The 22,153-nt window shown below is 47.6% G+C and overlaps 1 protein-coding gene across 1 annotated transcript in view; it reads left to right on the plus strand.

The window, feature by feature from the left end:
- Nucleotides 1-22,153, plus strand: part of LOC144752378 (H-2 class I histocompatibility antigen, Q7 alpha chain) — a 106,416-nt gene that overhangs the window by 71,799 nt on the left and 12,464 nt on the right. Inside the window, exon 5 of the mRNA XM_078640314.1 lies at nucleotides 1,024-1,239. Coding sequence (XP_078496440.1) covers nucleotides 1,024-1,239 — 216 coding nt within the window. The remainder of the gene's footprint in view (nucleotides 1-1,023; nucleotides 1,240-22,153) is intronic.

Below are 22,153 nucleotides of genomic sequence, written 5' to 3' on the forward strand. Positions count from 1 at the left end.
CACACGAAGGACATCACAGGCAGCAGCAGTGCAAGCTTCTTACACTCACAAGGAGACCACAGGCAGCAGAGGTGCAAGCTTCTCACACTCACAAGAAGGACAACACAGGCAGTAACGGTGCAATATTCTCACACTCACAAGGAGATCACTGGCAGTACACACCACATGAACACACTCCATAACACATAGCAACAATACATTGGCATTTACAATGCCGTTAGCTCAAACTCAAATAAATCCGAGCCCGATTGCATTTCTAATGCTTGTTGTTAACTTCCCATGGCTGCAGCATTTACGATACTTCTACTAAAGCTGTTCACACTGTTTAAGCCTCATTCACTGTCAAGGTAAGATCTCTTCCCACACAAAAGGCAGACATCTTCTAACCGTATGCTGGAATGTTTGCTTTTTATTACGTGGTTGTGTAAAGCAGATGCTTTAGACTTTAGAAAGTTTGTGGTATTTCCTATTCATGCATCAGTACCTTTCTTAGCACTTTGTAGGCATTATCATATTCATTTTTCAGCTTCAAATATTTGGTCATTGTGATCAAATTCTAAATGTTGTAAGAAATATTGTGCGTTAAAAATAAAGTGTATATACAGGAGCTATGCCATATTTTACTACTAAACAGGCAGACGCAAGTGCAGTTACCTTTCAGACAACAGGCTCATGATTTGAATGGAGCAGCAGATAAAGTAGCAGCAGGCCCAAAATTTGCCAGAACTCCTCTAAGCATCTAATATTGCTATTACATCAATTAATTCTATAATTTCCCTCTCGTTTCATTTTTCAAAATGTTGCTGTTACTTGCCCGCACTATACCACTAGTAACAGCACAATATATTGCTTTTTTGTACATAAACAAGTCAGGAGACTTTAACAAACTTTCTGTAACTTATATTGTACAACTACTCAGCAAGCTACAACTTACAACAAACAATAGCTTATTAATCACATAGGTGAAACCTACTGCATCAACCAATGCTTGTTAAATTTTACTTTGCTCTGCCTCCTCCTCAGATCGGCACGTGCTTCAGATGATGCTGGGCTGTGATCTCCGCGAGGATGGATCTGTGAAGTGGTTCGAACGATTTGCTTATGATGGGTCCAACCTCACTGCAACCCTAGACCCGTCATCAGACACCGAGGATCAAGGGAACTCTGAGAAGAGCTCCGGGTGCAAGAAGGAGCTGAAACAACTTTTGAAGTACGGAGAGGAGAGTCTGCTGAGGAGAGGTGAGAGCTGTGTTTGGACAGAGCAGCAGAGTCAGGAGCTGGGCGGGGGCTGCAGAGACTGGAGCTGTGCACGGGTGGGGGATGCAAGAGCTGGGCGCGGGCGGGGGCTGCAGAGGCAGTATCTGTGGGCATCAGAGGCAGGAGCTGTGTGCGGATGAGACTGCAGGAGCAGTGTGCAGATGAGGCTGCAGGAGCTGTGCGGGGGCAGGAGAAGCAGAGGCAGGAGCTGTGAGGGGCAGCAGAGGCAGGAGAAGCAGAGGCAGGAGCTGTGCGTGGAAGGAGCAGCAGGAGTTGTGCACGGACAGGGCAGCAGAGGCAGGAGCTGTGCGCGGACGGGGCAGCAGAGGCAGGAGCTGTGCATGAACAGGGCAGCAGGGGCAGGAGCTGTGCACGGACAGGGCAGCAGAGACAGGAGCTGTATATGGACAGGGCAGCAGAGGCGGGAGCTGTATATGGACAGGACAGCAGAGGCGGGAGCTGTGCATGGACAGGGCAGCAGAGGCAGGAGCTGTGCATGGACAGGGCAGCAGAGGCGGGAGCTGTGCGTGGACAGGGCAGCAGAGGCAGGAGCTGTGCATAGACAGGGCAGCAGAAGCAGGAGCTGTGCATGGACAGGGCAGCAGAGGCGAGAGCTGTGCACGGACAGGGCAGCAGAGGCAGGAGCTGTGCATGGACAGGGCAGCAGAGGCGAGAGCTGTGCATGGACAGGGCAGCAGAGGCAGGAGCTGTGCATGGGTTGGGCAGGAGAGGCAGGAGCTGTGCACGGACAGGGCAGCAGAGGCAGGAGCTGTGCACGGACAGGGCAGCAGAGGCAGGAGCTGTGCATGGACGGGGCAGCAGGAGCTGTGCGCGGACAGGGCAGCAGAGGCAGGAGCTGTGCATGGACAGGGCAGAAGAGGCAGGAGCTGTGCATGGACGGGGCAGCAGGAGCTGTGCGCGGACAGGGCAGCAGAGGCAGGAGCTGTGCGCGGACAGGGCAGCAGAGGCAGGAGCTGTGCGCGGACAGGGCAGCAGAGGCGGGAGCTGTGCGCGGACAGGGCAGCAGAGGCAGGAGCTGTGCGCGGACAGGGCAGCAGAGACAGGAGCTGTGCACGGACAGGCAGCACAGGCAGGAGCTGTTTATGTACAGGGCAGCAGAGGCAGGAGCTGTGCACGGACAGGCAGCACAGGCAGGAGCTGTTTATGTACAGGGCAGCAGAGGCAGGAGCTGTGCATGGACAGGCAGCACAGGCAGGAGCTGTTTATGTACAGGGCAGCAGAGGCAGGAGCTGTGCACGGACAGGCAGCACAGGCAGGAGCTGTTTATGTACAGGGCAACAGAGGAAGGAGCTGTGCGTGGAAGGGGCAGCAGGGGCAGGAGCTGTGCGTGGAAGGGGCAGCAGAGGCAGGAGCTGTGCGTGGAAGGGGCAGCAGAGGCAGGAGCTGTGCATGGACAGGGCAGCAGAGGCAGGAGCTGTGCACAGACAGGGCAGTAGAGGCAGAAGTTGTGCACGGCCGGAGCAGCAGAGGCAGAAGCTGTTCATGGTTGATTACCCCATGAACTTGTAAGGACTCGTTGAACCACAGGGACTGACTAGAATGTGGCACACCGGTTCACCTATGCTGACTCAGGCATGTTACACATAGTTATATATTCCAACTCACCCACATAAAAAATCTCAGCTGCGAGCACACAAATACACTTGTGTAGCTACTGATATACACCCTCATGTATACGCAGCACACACGTTTCTTACCTTAGGCATCATCCTTTCTGATAGATCCTCTATCCAACCACAAATCCCACACCTTATGAATAGCCTCAGGGCCAGACTGGATTTTCTCAGCAGTTCCCTTGTGTGTCGGTAGGTGGTGTTGTGCAGCTCTGTGTATGGTCTGTCCTGCTTGGGATGTGACATCCGAGCCCCTAATCGCTGCCTCTGCGCTCCGGTATCAGTTTCTTTCTGATATCTGTCTGCCCCCTCTGACGCAGAGCCTCTAGTTCTCAGATTATGCCCATGTGCAGATCTCCAAGTTGGAATCTTATTAATGTGGACCATGAATCCATTCCACGGAACGTGGAGGAGGGTGTGTCAGTGAGGAATCTGTGGTTAGAGTATCCACCAGAAAGAGTGTTCTTCTGATGGATGCTTCTACCCACAGATTCCTCACTTTGTGAATAAATACGAAAGAAGTGGTGGGTTTGTGGAATGGCTCAAACCAGGAAATCCGACAGGACGAGTAAAATTTCCCTCTGGCCAGAACTGGCTATCCAGGCAGTAGTGCTTTGTGAATGTGACGACTAACACCCATGTAGCAGCCTGACAAATAGTTAATAGAGGCCCACGGCGTGCATGTGCAGTTTTTGCAGACATTGCTCTGGTAGAATGAGCACATTGTCCCCTCGGAGGCCATCTCTTGGCCAAGGAGATTTTATTGCACAGGACAGTCCATCAAGAGATGGTTAATTTCTGTACAGCTTTTCCTTCTCCCCAAAGAAAACAAAAAAAAATTGATCGTCTACAGATGTGCCTTGGCGTGATCGATGTAAAAGTTTAGAGCTCTCTTTGGGTCCAGGAGATGAAGTCTCTCCTCCTCTTTGGACGGATGAGGCGGGCAAAGAATGCTGGTTGGATGAGAGACTGCCCTCTATGGAACGGCATGACAACCTTAGGGTGAACGTCGCTATCGTCGTGAGCACTCGCTTTTCTAAAAGTGTTGGTATATGATTGCAGGACAGATGGTGCCTGCATTTCACTCGCACCACAAGCTGACTTGAAGAGTGCATGTTTCCTCAGATTGTCAACTGCATTTCGTGTGAAAAGTAGCCTCCCTGAGCTCTGCTCAGTTTCTTCATCCATCACTTGATTTGGATCATCTAGACTTTTTTTCTGCTGTTTCATTTCTCAAGACCCTGGCTCTAATATGCGCAAACCCTTGAAGGAAAGGCCTATTCAGACCCTGTGGGACGTGTGGAAAGAAGATGCTGCACTCTGAAGATCCTCATAAGGAGTGGATCTACTGCCTTCATCCTGCCCACAAGGTAATGGACAGTAACATTTGTAGGACCTTTTCATCTAAAACTCTCCAGGATAGAGAGGGGAGGCTATTGTGGTTCCAGACAATTGCCATTTCTATGAGGAGGACTGTGAGGGTTCCATTACCTCACAGGAAAGGTCAAGGAAAAGGTTGTGCCGAGGGTCGCCAGAGGCACCCAGAAGTCTCACCCTGACACTTGAAAGGGCAAGATAAGAGCCTACAACTCCCTCTTCAGCCCTGGCATTTCATCCTGGGAAGTGCTCATCAGAGCCCGTCATGGTGAAAGATGAACTTACAATGAAGACTTTGTCAACAACAACAATGTGGTCAAAATTATCAGCGGCGGCAAGGACTATGATTATGTTGATGACAACGTAGTCTACTACTGCTCCATCGATGATAACATCGCCGACTCAGTCTACAATGACACCTCCGCTGAAGACCTTGTCGACAAGACCATCGACGGCACACCCAACAGTGAAAACATCGCAGTTGGTGACGTTTATCCTAACACTGGACAAACCAAAATAACTTTATTTACACCCAGAACATACTTGAACTCGCAAAGTGTCCCCCTGGCCGCCAAATCCTCTTTTAGATGTAGAGGAGTCTCATGAGGATGATTATGATGGACCTTTTGGTACAACTCCTAGTCCCTCAGAGCTTAATGTCAAGTACCAAGAGGAAGATGAAGGAGACTATTACGCACATCTATACAAAAGGCAGCCAATCGTAGAGAAGTACCATGACAATATGTGGAGCAATACCACCACTTCGCTTCACCTCCAAATCCAGGGGGCATGGTTCAGGTTCCTGTGGCTCTAGTGCAAGACATACAGGGCATTTTGCAGGACTACTACAAACAATTTCCTGAACCTGCAAGTTTAACATAATCTCCGATGCGTCCACAACCACTTAAACCTAGATCACCCAAACCTATGCCACTACCACCAAGCATGACCCCATTTTCAAATACTGCCATGCCTCCTCAGGAATACCCTTTTTTAGGTCTCGTGGCGTTTAACAGCGCGAAGCGCTGTGTCCGCCAGGAGACCTATTGTTAGCGAGTCTGCTTCCCAGGAGACAGCACCTGGCCGCGCGCATTTCCTCTCCAAGGAGGCAATTTGAGCGGGCCACGCGCACGCGAACACGCTCGCTGTGGCCAGCTGCTGTCTCCTGGGAAGCTCCAACACCACACACGCATGCGCACACACAGAGACACACACACAAGCGCACATACACACACGCACGCATACAGAGACACCCCCCGCCGTCACACACATACACACACACACACACGCGCGCACACATACACACACGAGCGCCCCCCCCTCTCCCGAATACAGTCCCACTTACCGCCAATCCGGTGTTCTGTAGCCTCCGCAGGGCTCTCCCTCGGGCATGGGAGCCCCGCGTCACCACTGCTCCTCGGGCCAGGCACTCCGTGGGCGCTGCTTCGCGCACAAGACGGAAGTCCCGCCCCCACGCTAGGTTTCGTTTTCATGAGTGCGCGCACGTCTTGTTATCACTTGTTGTGGGTTCCCGTGCGTCACTGCTTCCTTTGGTATGAAGAAGACTGGCTCGCGCACCCGAGACTGCAGCCAGCCAGCACTGAGCCGCAGATGAGTCCGTCATCAGAGAGGAGGGCTGGGTGATGCTGGTCAGGATGCCACCATGGTCATACCGGGTCAGGCCTGTGCTGGGTGATGTCATCAGGGGTCAGTGGGGTCACGCAAGTGAGTTTATCAGGAGAGCGAGTTAAGACTTTTCCATCCGATCCCATGGGTTGCTGGGGGCAGCCAGGGACGGGAGCAGCGATGAACTGCCCTAAGAAGGAACACCAGATACTGTGTCTGGCTATGTTTAGCCAAGCCTGCCTAAGTTTCTTGTCGTAGACATGTGTGGGGTGTGGTGTTTCAGTGACCTCACAGTGTCTGTTGTATAAGGCTGCAGACAGTTTCTTCCTTCCCTGTATGCATAGGTACGTATGTCTGGCAAGTAGCCATACCACATTGGGAAACTGAGCTGTTAACGTGCACCTGATGCGTGTCCTTTTCCTTATGCAGCGCTGAAAAGTAAGAGTATCTCTTTCTGAGTGTCTGCGTGCTGCCTGCTTTCCGAGAATGATGGGACAATCACCATTACAATTTCATGACAAGTTAAAGAAGCTCCGTGTGCGCATCACCTACAGAAACAAATACATGCCTGTGCACCACCACAGCCGGTCACATCTGAGTGCCTCTGAATGCGCCCACTGTAAGCAGCCCTCCTGTTTGGTCGTGCAGTAAAGGAGTTGAGGTTCTAACCTGCTTGCTTCATATTAAAGGAGAGGGTGAATTTTTCTACATTACTGTGGGAAGACATGCCTTCGTGATATTTTATTATCAAGATTGGAGAAATTTCACAGCTGTGGTCTCCTGGGTCACAAGCACACACCTTTAACAACTATTGATACAGGCCTGCACGTGATGCTGCGGCAGTGCAAACATGCACAGTAGCAGCACGAGCGACCAGCGCTGCTTTTAATTGGAGAAAAGCTATTATCCGAGTTCAAGGGTTTGACTGAGTGGTGGATTCTGATGCTCATGGAACACCATGTTTGCATGAGCAGCGCCCCTCATCTTGCACACGTCCACACAGCAATAAGGGACTGAGGACAGATTATTTCAGCATTCAACTGCTCCATCAAACGTTATGAGGAACTTTTGTAATGGCGCATAGATCAGACATACTTTAGGGCCTACTGGGTATTAAAAATAGTGCAAATCTGCTGCAGTGGTGTGTGTACATCAGGCTGCTCAATACTGGGTCAACAATTGGATTTTCCCTGGGTTAGCTTGTTCTGTCTTCCCTGCTGAAAAGAGATTGCTTAACTTTATTAATTCTGCTTGCAACAGCAAGTAATATCATGGCAGTAAGGATGTGATTGAAGCTGAAGTTGCTCAATGGTGTAGAGATTTCAGTGTGGATAATTGAAAGCGGTGCAGAAACAACTTGTATATTCCAGTAATATCCCAGTACAGTTAGAATTAGTTAGGCTTCATGCCTCTGCCTAAACATTGGCTGAAATATTAGCAAATTACTGTACTGCTCAACTGAATATCTAGAAGAACACCTGTCATAAGGCTGTACTTTACAATGGCAATGCTTTCTCTACATGCAGACAAATTCATGCATATTCTCTCTATCTTTACTGGTTTTTATTAAGTTGATAGGGGTTTCCGATTCACATAACTGTTTCCTTTTGGTGTTTCGGGAGAACTGTTATAGTTTCATAAATTCAGAAATGTTAAGGCAATATTGAGGAAATACTATGGAATCTTTTATGTCCTGCATGAAGGAACGTTAGGTTGACGTAGATTGACGTTGCCGAGGAGAATGGCCGAAGTTCTGAAATAAATGCTAATGGACGTGATGGGATGGTGAATGCTGCGCAGATTAGGAGGGGTGAAATGGATGATACAACTTTATTTCACCCCTACAAACATGAGTATATATACCTATAACTTGATAACCATATAGCATTAGAACATGGAAGTGTCCCAGACTAAGGCATCCCTGTTGGCATCCTTTTGTCCTGTCACTAAAGATCTTAAAGTATCAAGTAAGCGCCTTCGATGATAACATTGCCTTCGTCACCCTAAGGGACTTATTGCACAGCACTGCAGTCAAGTCAGACATATCAGATCAATAAAAATACATAGTACATGTTCTCCTGAAAAATAGATGGCAATAAACATAATAAGTGATTAATTCTTCTGAGTATATATCTTGTACTGATGTAGATCAGGATGCATGCCTTAATACAAAGTAAATCTGCATTTTCTCTGAATATTAACTATGTGTAGAACAAATCCTAAGAACCCACCTCTATGACCTTTGTGACCTATAGCGCCATCCTCTAATTAGTGTCTGGACAAGTTGTAGACTTCAGTGTTCATGTTTAAGTGCAGGATGTATAAAGAAAAATAATCCGAGTAGGTCATCAGCCACAATACTATCACCCAAGCCCGCTGATCACTTCTTACTTAACAAAACCAATTAATTAAGTGCATGACTCCTTAAAAAATATTGCCTGGTGGGGTAATATGAGGAACACTGTCAACAGAAAAATGTGTTTCTGTTCGAAATTGAGTAGAAAGATGCAACTGGAGGAAGAATCTAGCTTCAAAATATTTAACTTGCTAGGGTCAAAAGGTAGTATTATTTAATGTGGTGCAGAATCACTAATTGTGGGCATAGTTTTGCTCTGCCACGCATACAAGTAATTGATTTCCTCCTAATTTACAAGTTAAAGTTGTATCAAGGGTGCTACTAGAAGATGTGTGGGTATATTGTGCATCCATTTCCATGCATATGCTAGGGACATTAGAATAGATTTAAGGGTGTTTCTGCTGATGCAATAAATAACAAGCATTTGCAATGCAATAGGTCTCGCATTTGCGGGAGTTTGAGCTAGTGGCATTGTAAATAACAATGCTTTTTATTTATATGTTTTGAAAACCTACAAGCGGTGCATAACAAAACCCACTTTGTATTTATAATCCTTGCTTACGAGAAGCAAGGCTGGCAGTAAAAGAGGCGCAGTTACTGTCAGCCTTGCTTCTCGTAACCAACAACTGTAAGTGCAAAGGGCATGTTTACGCACCTCTTGTAGGTTTTCAAAACACACAAATAAAAGGCATTGCCATTTACAATGCCAATAGCTCAAACTCTCAAAAATACGAGACCTATTGCATTGCAAATGCTTGTACTCGAAGGTTAGCGGGGAAGGTGAAATTCAAGATAATCCACCTGTGCCTAATGAGTGGGACGATTATCTTATCCTGACACCCTTACTTCCTGCACCACAACTGGTGGACTTCCCATCAGTTGATATTGGTAGTTTCCATATCCTTATGGAGAGAGTGGCCAAACAGTGTCAATTCCCAATGACAATCAAACAATTGGATTGTTTTATGTATGATTTTAAAGAACAAGCTAGGAAGTTTGTAATTATTTACAACAAGGGGTGGTGATGGACAGAGTCTCTGAATTAAGCAGAATACTCTCACCCAGTCAAGAGATCAGGGCTTGATCCAACACCGTTTTTTAGCTCATTGCACCATCCCAGTTTCAGAACCTGGCTGTATGCAAATTAGTCTGTCCCTGGCCCAGTGCATCGTGGGAACAGGGCAGACCAGACTACAAAAGCCAATTCTTACACTGGGAAGGAAACAAGCTTCCGGGGACCGGTTTCTGCCATTTCAGGCGTCTTCGGCCCGGCTTGCTTGAATCCTGATGGTGCAATGAGCAAGGGACTCACATCTGAGTATACCCTTCCACGCTAAGGGTGGACAAAATTATTTACAACAAGGGGTGGTGATCACCACCCCCTTTTCTGAATCGTTTTTGGCCACTATAGGTGTGGCAGGGTATACTCAGACATGAGTCCCTTTCTCACTGCTCCATCAGGATTCAAGCAAGCCGGGCCGAAGAGGCTGAAATGCCAGAAACCGGTCCCCGGTAGCTTGTCTCCTTTCTGGTGAAGAATTGGCTTGGTAGTTTGGTCTGCCCTGTTCCCATGATGCACTGGGCCAGGGACAGACTAATTTGCATATAGCCAGGTTCTGAGCTGGGATGGGGCAGTGAGATAAATAACGGTGATGGATCAAGCCCTGATCTTTGGACTGGGTAAGAGTGGTCTGCTTAATTCAGACACTCTGTTCATCACCACCCCCTTTTCTGAATCGTTTTTGGCCACTATAGGTGTGGCAGGGTATACTCAGACATGAGTCCCTTTCTCACTGCTCCATCAGGATTCAAGCAAGCCGGGCCGAAGAGGCTGAAATGCCAGAAACCGGTCCCCGGTAGCTTGTCTCCTTTCTGGTGAAGAATTGGCTTGGTAGTTTGGTCTGCCCTGTTCCCATGATGCACTGGGCCAGGGACAGACTAATTTGCATATAGCCAGGTTCTGAGCTGGGATGGGGCAGTGAGATAAATAACGGTGATGGATCAAGCCCTGATCTTTGGACTGGGTAAGAGTGGTCTGCTTAATTCAGACACTCTGTTCATCACCACCCCCTTTTCTGAATCGTTTTTGGCCACTATAGGTGTGGCAGGGTATACTCAGACATGAGTCCCTTTCTCACTGCTCCATCAGGATTCAAGCAAGCCGGGCCGAAGAGGCTGAAATGCCAGAAACCGGTCCCCGGTAGCTTGTCTCCTTTCTGGTGAAGAATTGGCTTGGTAGTTTGGTCTGCCCTGTTCCCATGATGCACTGGGCCAGGGACAGACTAATTTGCATATAGCCAGGTTCTGAGCTGGGATGGGGCAGTGAGATAAATAACGGTGATGGATCAAGCCCTGATCTTTGGACTGGGTAAGAGTGGTCTGCTTAATTCAGACACTCTGTTCATCACCACCCCCTTTTCTGAATCGTTTTTGGCCACTATAGGTGTGGCAGGGTATACTCAGACATGAGTCCCTTTCTCACTGCTCCATCAGGATTCAAGCAAGCCGGGCCGAAGAGGCTGAAATGCCAGAAATCGGTCCCCGGTAGCTTGTCTCCTTTCTGGTGAAGAATTGGCTTGGTAGTTTGGTCTGCCCTGTTCCCATGATGCACTGGGCCAGGGACAGACTAATTTGCATATAGCCAGGTTCTGAGCTGGGATGGGGCAGTGAGATAAATAACGGTGATGGATCAAGCCCTGATCTTTGGACTGGGTAAGAGTGGTCTGCTTAATTCAGACACTCTGTTCATCACCACCCCCTTTTCTGAATCGTTTTTGGCCACTATAGGTGTGGCAGGGTATACTCAGACATGAGTCCCTTTCTCACTGCTCCATCAGGATTCAAGCAAGCCGGGCCGAAGAGGCTGAAATGCCAGAAACCGGTCCCCGGTAGCTTGTCTCCTTTCTGGTGAAGAATTGGCTTGGTAGTTTGGTCTGCCCTGTTCCCATGATGCACTGGGCCAGGGACAGACTAATTTGCATATAGCCAGGTTCTGAGCTGGGATGGGGCAGTGAGATAAATAACGGTGATGGATCAAGCCCTGATCTTTGGACTGGGTAAGAGTGGTCTGCTTAATTCAGACACTCTGTTCATCACCACCCCCTTTTCTGAATCGTTTTTGGCCACTATAGGTGTGGCAGGGTATACTCAGACATGAGTCCCTTTCTCACTGCTCCATCAGGATTCAAGCAAGCCGGGCCGAAGAGGCTGAAATGCCAGAAACCGGTCCCCGGTAGCTTGTCTCCTTTCTGGTGAAGAATTGGCTTGGTAGTTTGGTCTGCCCTGTTCCCATGATGCACTGGGCCAGGGACAGACTAATTTGCATATAGCCAGGTTCTGAGCTGGGATGGGGCAGTGAGATAAATAACGGTGATGGATCAAGCCCTGATCTTTGGACTGGGTAAGAGTGGTCTGCTTAATTCAGACACTCTGTTCATCACCACCCCCTTTTCTGAATCGTTTTTGGCCACTATAGGTGTGGCAGGGTATACTCAGACATGAGTCCCTTTCTCACTGCTCCATCAGGATTCAAGCAAGCCGGGCCGAAGAGGCTGAAATGCCAGAAACCGGTCCCCGGTAGCTTGTCTCCTTTCTGGTGAAGAATTGGCTTGGTAGTTTGGTCTGCCCTGTTCCCATGATGCACTGGGCCAGGGACAGACTAATTTGCATATAGCCAGGTTCTGAGCTGGGATGGGGCAGTGAGATAAATAACGGTGATGGATCAAGCCCTGATCTTTGGACTGGGTAAGAGTGGTCTGCTTAATTCAGACACTCTGTTCATCACCACCCCCTTTTCTGAATCGTTTTTGGCCACTATAGGTGTGGCAGGGTATACTCAGACATGAGTCCCTTTCTCACTGTTCCATCAGGATTCAAGCAAGCCGGGCCGAAGAGGCTGAAATGCCAGAAACCGGTCCCCGGTAGCTTGTCTCCTTTCTGGTGAAGAATTGGCTTGGTAGTTTGGTCTGCCCTGTTCCCATGATGCACTGGGCCAGGGACAGACTAATTTGCATATAGCCAGGTTCTGAGCTGGGATGGGGCAGTGAGATAAATAACGGTGATGGATCAAGCCCTGATCTTTGGACTGGGTAAGAGTGGTCTGCTTAATTCAGACACTCTGTTCATCACCACCCCCTTTTCTGAATAGGAAGTTTGTAATGGCAATTGTTGATTAGATCTGGGAGGAAAGAATACAAATCATGAAGAATCCTGCCACAGTTATTGCCACAGTTATTGCAGTACTAACAAAGATCAAAAAGAAGTACACAGCTCCTGAAGACTCATCAGCATATCTGGCAGGACGGACAACACAAATTTACCTCTGCACTCTTCAAGCTTATATAACACTAAAGTTGAATAGTGTAGCCAGTCTATATGAATAACAATGTAGCAACTCACAGGCAAATAGTCCAACAAGTCAATTTAAGCAAAAACATTTTTTTTAATATACTGACATTATTCCATTTCTAATTGTGGTGACCTCAAATTTAGCAACACAATCCAAGTATGAATAATAAGCAGCTAAAAGTGTTGTTTTCATTTATAATTTCTCGGAATTGGCAGTCTTTGCAAATATGTGTCAATCCTACTTCATATATTTGGTGTAGGTTCGAGCCGTATTCCGATCGTGGTATCCCCCGTAAAGGTTTTTACTTTACGGGGGATACCACAATTGGAATAATGCGCGTTGGGCCGGAAATAGGGGAGCATATCACAGCCCTCAATGCCATAATCAAAACTCCAAGACCTTTACTTAAATCTTTTATACTTTGCAAACCTACGGCAAATATATGAAGTAGGATTGACACTATTTGCGAAGACTGCCAATAAGACTTTTCAGAAAGATTAATACAGGAAGACACCTTATGCAAGTGAATCTTTTCTGTATGACTTTTCTACCCCTTGTAGGTTGACACTAAACACCTGTCCCTAAATATTGACATGCAAGGTACGGGCGCTTCCCTTGTTAATGGGAGTGTTCGCTACCATTTAGACTGCCGTTTCTTTCACTCTTAAGCCTTGAGGAAGTTACCAATGTAACGAAACACTTGTCGGCTGTTTCCATCAAAGACAACGTAGTGGCTTTATGAACAGTACCTCCGTGATCACTACCCAAGCCTAATACCCTTGCCGTTGAGGATTGCTTTAAGTCACATTTTTTCTTCTCGTCAACTGAATTTCCCTCGGTATGGTACGGGTAGGAGTACCACAAGGCCACACCCAAACTTCTTTTAACCCCGAGAGCAAAACACCGGACCCTGGTTCAAATGTTGTGTGCCAGTTGCGTGTGTCCCAATGAAGACTCGCAAATCCTTTATAACAGTTTCAGTATCAGCCGAGCGCTGTGGCCAAACCCACAGGAATCTAGAACATGAATTCACTGCCACCAAGATATACCTGTAAGCCCCATCTGATTGTAAGTGATGCAGTGGTCCAAATAAACACAAGCCAAAGGCTTTTCTGAGTTCAATAGAAGTGTCTTAACTGGACGCGCTACAGTGGAACCTTTCTTCTCTGGCAGAGGTAGCATTTATGGACAAAGTCCTTATCTGTTTTGATAGACCTGGCCATCAATAGTGGTGCTACAGTAATGAAACTGTAGCAGTAATCCCTGTGTGAGCTGAACCCAGACTCTCATGCAGCTAGTATTCGTTGCGCATGGCATTAACTCCCACCATAGTTATTTCGTCTATCCTCATACTTGAGAAGTTATTGCAGCAATGGCAGTCTAAGACAAGACGGTATGAATTATTGGGTTTCATTACCAGATACAAGGGATTATTTATGGATGAGGTACAGTTCTCTCTCTCACCCTAGTATTCAAGTTGATCTAGGATCACCCTGACTTGTTTTTTTGCCTCATGTTTAATTGGTTATTCTCTCTCTCGTTGAGGAATTGATTTTAATGGGATCATCCCACCCAACATGGTTTCAGTAGAGTGCAGGAGCTAGCACTAACGCCCACTCCTGCTTGTATGAATTTTTAATGGATTCTGGAACGGGTTTGGAGAAAGCAGGTAAAATGCCCCCACCCCCCCAACCCCCCCTCCCACCAATTGGGCAATCTATAACAAACTCAGGTGGCCAATGTTTTCCAGCCAAATTACAATGTTGTAACCATATGTCAGGTTCTCCCAAAAGACCTTCCATTTGGAGTGTTTCGTATAAACAATGTGAGACACTTACCCTTCTGTCGGGTGTTTCCAACGTGATATTCTCACTCAGCGCTACAGCCACCAGATAATCCATCTGGTTCTGGTGAGCTATTGTGACTTCTGCCGCGCTGTCCAGCATAGTCAGTGCCCAGAGTAGTCAGTAGCCTGGGCATTTCTAGTTTTAATCCCGGCTACCTTCTTTTTAAATTTAGGTTTAGGAGTCTTTTGTTTGTCTTCCTGAAGTCCGAAGTGTAATGTCTCCCTTTTCGGCTTGACTCGCTCTTCCGATCTGTGCTCAGACAATCTGTCTCTGTGAATGTTTTTCAGATGACTCTTTAAAGGAACAAGAGGAACGTATCCTGATACCTTTCGGGCTTTCTAATATTGTCACAGTTTCTTACATTTTATGTTTGAGGCCTGTGAGCCGTAGATCACATGCTTTGCATACTCCTGGCATCTAGTGTTGGGTCCGGTATTGCAAGTTGTTTTTCTAAGAAGAAGTCTTTTCAGTCACGAGGTAAGGTGACTCCTCCTTTCAGTGATAGCGCGCATGGGCATCGACTCTACTGTTAGATTATTATTTTTTTCTGCAATCGGGTTTGGACGGTATTGCTGCAGTTCAAAACCGTTCTTAGGGTTCCCCTTGCTGCACAATCCACTCTACCCAGGTCGGTATTGATTTGTACGCATATCCCACTACTCTGCATATCGTATTGGTTGAAGAAAATTTCTACGTCGATCGGAAGACTCATGGAAGGCCGTCTTTCCTAACTGCGTCGGTCCACCTCTCAGTCGATGGAACGGACTCCATTCAAATGTTGTTCTTGGTGCCACGCAAAGTATCCGCACACCAGCTCTCACAAAGTATGCAACTTGTGCTTATCTCTGGAGCACAGCCAACAGGACACTGACGCGTGCAGATCATTTTGATCAAAGAAAACGCTCTGCGATCATCTGGCTCGACCTTGTGAAATGCAGAGCCAGAACATCGTATACACGCTGGACAACTTCAGTGAAGGATCCATGCAAGAAGAATTTGATGCACAAGAGGACAAAGAGGATCAGGAAGAACCTATATTTATTCCGGAATCTAACTCCAAAATGGAAGACAAATGCTGCAAGGTCAACATCCTGTGAGTACTGAACATCCCTTGCCCCGAAATCCAATTCAGATCAAACAAAAGGCTTCGGTTCTACCTCCGCCTTCGGGCCACGGTCAGCACAGAGAAGATGTTTCTCACGCGCCGACTCAGCACTGAAACACATCGTTATGCCTACCGGCTTGGGATCAAGTCGGCCAAAGTCAGGCATCGAGACGAATCCTTCATGCTCGAAGCTGAAGACTGCCGTGGAGAGTAAGATCACTTCATGCCTATTCTAACCAAGTGCATCCAATCCGGGTATGGGCAAGACATATTATCCGGGCCGGACTCAGGGAGAGGGAGGCTGGTAGAAAACTCTATGCCGTCTAGCAATACGGTGAATATCACTCCTGCCACAGCAGGTAGTCTAATATTAAGACTGGGATGTCCACCAGAACTTAGGAATCTGTCTCTCCTGCCCGAAGCAACTCCGTACTCCATAATCTCAGTGAATGTTCCCCCACTCCTAAATGGAACAGTTGAACATTGGACAACCCTGAGAAATAAGGCCTTACATTTCCTGGGGGTAAGGACAGGACTCTCTAATACTCTGTTCACTGAGTTTAAAATGGCTGGACGAATTGCCTGGGTAGGAGGTTCAGCTAAATCCTTGCCCGGTGATTGTATAGTATTGTCTTTTGGCTCACCCAATCTGATTAAAACCATGGATTAGATATGTGCGAGACTTTATGAAGGATTTGGGCCACGCAGAGTATTTTACAAATCCCAGCTCCATGCAGAACTTCTTGTGGGAAGCTTTATAAAGAGAGGGGCTAGGTATGCTAGAAGAAGCCAGATTGTCTAGCGAACCAACTGTTCACCAGCACCAAATTATTGTAACTTCTTTTGGAATGGAGCCTTATTTGTTATACGTTCCTGCTACATTGGATAGAATGCTATTGATTAGATGCAGGTTAAATATATTTCATAGAATGGCTTCGTGGCCCAAATTGAACGATAGGTCCAGACATCTCGAACTGTGCCCATGTGATTACCATTCAAGCCAATCTACAATCCATAATGTTTTTTTCTGCAAATGTTATTCAGAACTGAGAAAAGTGTGGCTGGTCCAGCTTGTAAAAGCCTATGGATTAAGACAATGTCGCCCCGCTTTTTTAAAACTACAACAATGAGAAAATTATCATGCTGCTTGGTAACTTGCCATGTTCTTAAAGAGAGTATTTTATCTAGGGAATAGACTAAGTAATACTGTTGAATTATAAATGTTTAATTGAATGATATTTTTTAAATTTCTATGGATTACCCATGTTCGTTTTTGTTGATAGCGTTGTTTGCACAGTACGAAAGCTGCCACTCTGTAAAAATTGTTTAAAACTGATTGTAATACAATAATTTTAATTTGTGCTTTTATGATTGTAATTTTGTAACAATCGAATAAAGCTTTATGATATGAGAGCACACCTCGGAGCCGTGACACGACAAGTATCTCCATCCCAATTCTCGATCCTGATCGGACGACAAAGCCTACAGACCGGAATAGTGCCAACACCAGGCCCACATCGGTACCAAAGTAACCGTGGACATCGACCTATTTGTCTGTGCCGCAAAAATCTCCAAACCGGTTTTCAGTACCGGAGAAGCAATATGATCCGAAGATACACTCGACGTGGAGCCATTTTGAATCTAGCAATCATTGTCTCCAACTAAACCACGACAAAAACTAAAGCTCCTTCCTCTGCCACACCAGTAGTGTGAAGGAATTGACTCTATTAGGGCCACCCGGATCACTCACGACCACCTCTCAGCCTTCCATACAAATGAAGAGTCGGTTAGATAGTAGAGATACAAACCAAGTATATTTTATTGAGGTCCACTCGAGCGGAGTCCAGTCTGACCCGCCTCCTAGGATTGCTGCAGTGGGACTGACTTCAGCAATCGTAGAGATACATTATATACATTTCTGAATCACGAAAGTCCCGCCCATAATGGAATTCTACTAGCAGGTGCAGCTAAAACAAAGAAGTACAGAAAGATGAGTATCGACACTGAGGCCGGGCACTCATTATCTCTATACCAAGTTCGTTCTGTTTGTGCGTCCCCCTAGACTAGTGGGAGAAAGCCTCTATCTATGGGAAAGGAATGCGTTAATAAGAACAGTGTATTCATTAGCAGAGCAAGGCCTAACCTTGGAGAAATGGTACTGGTTGAGGCATGTGAGCTGTAGATCACATGCTTATGCATAGATCGCCATCTAGTGTTGGATCTGGATGTTTGCAGTTTTTTTTTCTCCAAAGAAGTCTTCCTAGTCACGAGGTAGGCGGCGACTTCTTTCAGTGATAGTGCGCACGGTCATCGACTCCATCTTCAGATTGTTTATTTCCGCCATCGGGGTTCGATGCGACTCGCTGCTCTCTGGTTCGACGCCGATCCTTCGGTTTCTCTCAGTGCGTACAACATTCACCCTCAACGGTATTGTTTCCGATCATGTTCCTCTTTCTTCACAGATTGTGTTATTGTTGCAAAACTCTATCTCAGTCGGAGAGCTTGTTGTAGGCCATTGGGCCTAGCCCCAAGTTCGACTTGCAGTCGATGGAACAAACTCCCTTTGAGTTCTGCCCTCGGTGCCACGCAAAATACACGTGCACAGACTCACACGACGTGTGCAACCTGTATATGTTACCGGAACACAGTGAACAGGACTGCGACGCTTGCCGAGCTTTCTGCTACAAAAAGACTCTTTGTGACCATCGGGCCCGGCGACGTGACATGCAGAGCCCAAAACACACGCTCTATTCCGGACCTCTTCGGACCTGAATCTGAGGAAGAAGCGGTGACCCCCATTGGAGCCGAGGATGAACAGGAACAAATCTCTTTCTGATGCCGACTCTGACCAGGATGAAGAAATCTCTCATGGACAACGTACTGTAGGTACAGTCCCTACCTCGCCCCAACTTCCAAATTCACAGAAAAGGAACGCTCCGGACCAACCTGCGCCCTCGGGCCCCGGTCGGCACCGAGACCACGCTTCCGACGCCCGCCTCCAGGCTCGGCACCAAAGCCTACCAAAAAACCTTCCGGCTCCGTAATGCCCAATGCCAAATCAGGCATCGAGCCAAAGCCTTTGGGGTCGAAGACAAAGTCCGGTACCGAACATCACCTCTCTGTCCCGAAAACTCCAAACCCAAGGCCATCGGTGCCAAAAAAGACTGAGACACCAAAGTCACCTAAAAAGCATAGTTACGGTGATCCGCTCCAAGATCCGAACCCAAAACAGAATTTTTTTATCTTGCATCTAAAAACTGGACATATTACCACCAAAGTGACTTTAAAGAGGGGGGCTAATACAGAAGAGGAATACCACATTCCATTAAAGTAGAGAAATGTTGCGACAAACCCTTCCCCTCCTCCTCTCTCTCTCCCTCTTCCTTCACCACCTCTACTTCAGTCTCTGCCTGTGCCAACTTCACCTGAGCACTCACCACCATATATACCTGACAATCAGGGTGATGGGGATGAAGATGATACTAATGATTATAATCAGCCAGGACCTACACTGATTCGCCCACAGACAATGACCCTGACCTATATCCTACCAGACCCTCTCCACCAGACTACAGTGTAGGATATATTGAATTGCTAGGCAGGGCTGTCAATTACCATGGGGTCCAGCTCCATAAAGAGTCCCTTGAAGAGGACTTCCTTTTTGAGACACTAAACAGCACATAAAAATCCACACGCATGTTGCCAACGTTGAAAGGAAATGACCAGACATGTAGACAGCATTTTCAAAGATCCTGTCAGGGCGCGTATCTTTACCCCTACGGTGGATAAAAAAATACAAGCCTGCAACATCTGATCCGGTCTACATAAGAGAACAATTACCCTTCAATCAATCAATCAATCATAACACTTGTATAGCGCGCTACTCACCCGGAAGGGTCTCAAGGCGCTTGGGGGAAGGGGGCCGCTACTGCTCGAACAGCCAGGTCTTGAGTTGTCTCCTGAAGGCGAGGTGGTCCTGGGTCAGCCGAAGGTGGATGGGGAGGGAGTTCCATGTCTTGGCCGCCAGGTAGGAGAAGGATCTGCCTCCGGCGGTGGCTCTTCGATGAGTGGTACGGCGGAGAGGGCGAGGCTAGCGGACCGTAGCTGGCGGGTGGGCGTGTGGAAGGTCAGGTGGTCGTTGAGGTACTTGGGGCCCAGGTTGTGGAGAGACTTGTGTGCGTGGGTGAGGAGCCTGAATGTGATCCTCTTGTTGACGGGGAGCCAGTGCAGGTTCTTCAGGTGGCCGGAGATGTGGCTGCGTCGAGGGATGTCCAGGATGAGTCGGGCGGAAGTGTTCTGGATGCGTTGTAGTCTTTTCTGTAGCTTGGCTGTGGTTCCGGCGTAGAGGGTGTTTCCGTAGTCCAGCCGGCTGGTGACGAGGGCCTGGGTGACTGTCTTCCTGGTTTTGATCGGAATCCATCGGAAGATCTTGCGGAGCATGCGGAGGGTGTGAAAGCATGATGAGGAGACGGCGTTGACTTGTCTGGTCATCGAGAGGGAGGAGTCCAGGATGAAGCCCAGGTTGCGTGCGTGGTCTGTCGGCTTGGGGGCGGTGCCCAGGGCTGGGGGCCACCAGGAGTCGTCCCAGGCGGAGGGTGATGGTCCAAGGATGAGGACTTCCGTCTTGTCTGAGTTCAGTTTCAAGCGGCTGTTCTTCATCCACTCGGCGACGTCTTTCATCCCTTCGTGGAGGCTGGTTCTGGCGGTGTCGGGGTCTCTGGTGAGGGAGAGGAACAGCTGGGTGTCGTCGGCGTAGGAGATGATGTTGAGGTTGTGTTGGCGTGCGATGGCAGCGAGAGGTCACATGTAGACGTTGAAGAGGGTGGGGCTGAGTGATGATCCTTGCGGGACGCCGCAGATGACTTCGGTGGCCTCGGAACGAAACGGGGGGAGGCGGACTTAGACACATTAGTTGTTTCTAATGCACACAAAATGGCAAACTCCCAGACTACTGGAGATGCACCACCCCCAGATAAAGAGTCAAAGCTCCTTGATGCTTCAGGGGAAAGGGTAACCTCTCAGGCAGCTAACTTCTGGTGCATTTCTAACAGACAATCGCTGCTAGCCAGATATGACTGTGCACATTAGGCTGAAATGGAACAACATATCTAATTTCTACCCCAAAAACATAGATCTAAAGTGGAAGACCTGGTACGTGAGGGACAACTAATTTCCAACAATCCAATTAGGTGCTCCCTAGATGCAGCTGATACATCTGCCAGAGCGGTGAACACTAGTGTACTTTTAAGAAGGCATGCCTGTCTACGCATATCAGGATACAAACCGGAGGTCCAGACCTCAATATTGAACACACCATTCAATAAGGAACACCTGTTTGGGCCGGTGGTGGATTCTTCGCTTGAGAAGATGAAGAAAGATACCGAAGCGGCTAAATCAATGGGAGCCCTTCAGTCTCCACAAAGGCGTGGTTCCTTTCAGTGCTCCTTTTTATAGAGCTGGGTCCAAAACCACTCCCTCAGACACTGCATCCACCTATAAGGGTAATAACTAACCCTCAGGTTCTAAAATTTACTTCAGAGGTGGTTAAAGACGAAACAACGGCCAGGGCAGGGTTAGAGGTTCCAAAACACGTACCTCCCCCTCCAATGCAAGGCAGTGACTTATCCATAGTTCCCCCTGGCCACTTAACACCTGTGAGAGGAAGACTGTCACAATTTCTATCAAAGTGGCAGTCAATAACACAGACAAGTGGGTTCTTCAAATTAAGCATTCTGGTTACTGCCTGGAGTTCATCAACACTCCTCCAAACATTCTCCTAAAGTCGCACAAACTTTCACCGAATCACCTACACCTTCTCAAACAAGAGGTACAATCCCAACTACTCCAACAAGCTATAGAGCCCTTACCACCACAACATCAAGGGTCGGTCGTCTACACCTTTTACTTCCTAAGTCCCAAAAAGGACGGCTCTCTCAGACCAATATTGGATCTCTGAGGACTAAATCTTTACATACAGTCAGACCATTTCCACATGGTAATACTTCAACAGGTACTATCTCTTTTGCAAAAGAGAGGAGTTGGCCTAACGGCTAGGGTGCTCACCCTCGGACCTGGGAATCTGGGTTCAAGTCTCGTTAACGACGCCAAACATCCTGTGATTCTGGGCAAATCACTTAATCTCCCAGTGCCTAACAAAAAAAATGAATGTGTCCTCATGTAACGTAACTGGTGCTATGTAAAGCGCTCTGATACCCGATTCGGGTCAAGTTCGCGCTATATAAAACTCTGCCAAAAAAAAAAAGACTTTCTGTCTACTCTAGACTTAAGACGCCTACTTTCATATTCCAATCCATCTGGCTCACAGCAAATTTATCAGGTTTGTGGTAGAAGGTCAACACTGCCAATTCAAAGTTCTCCCATTTGGAGTCACCACTGCCCCCAGAGTCTTCACAAAGTGTCTGGCGGTAGTAGCTGCGCATCTAAGAAGACAAAGCATGCATATCTTCCCCTATCTGGCCGACTGGCTCATCAAAGCCGGCACGTACCAACAATCCCACAACCATACTTCCGTAACTATTCAGTTACTTCACCACCTAGGGTTTACAGTCAATGTGTTTAAATCACATCTTCAGCCAAACAAAA

The sequence above is a fragment of the Lissotriton helveticus genome, chromosome 5_1, assembly GCF_964261635.1.
Source record: "Lissotriton helveticus chromosome 5_1, aLisHel1.1, whole genome shotgun sequence".
NCBI lineage: Eukaryota > Metazoa > Chordata > Amphibia > Caudata > Salamandridae > Lissotriton > Lissotriton helveticus.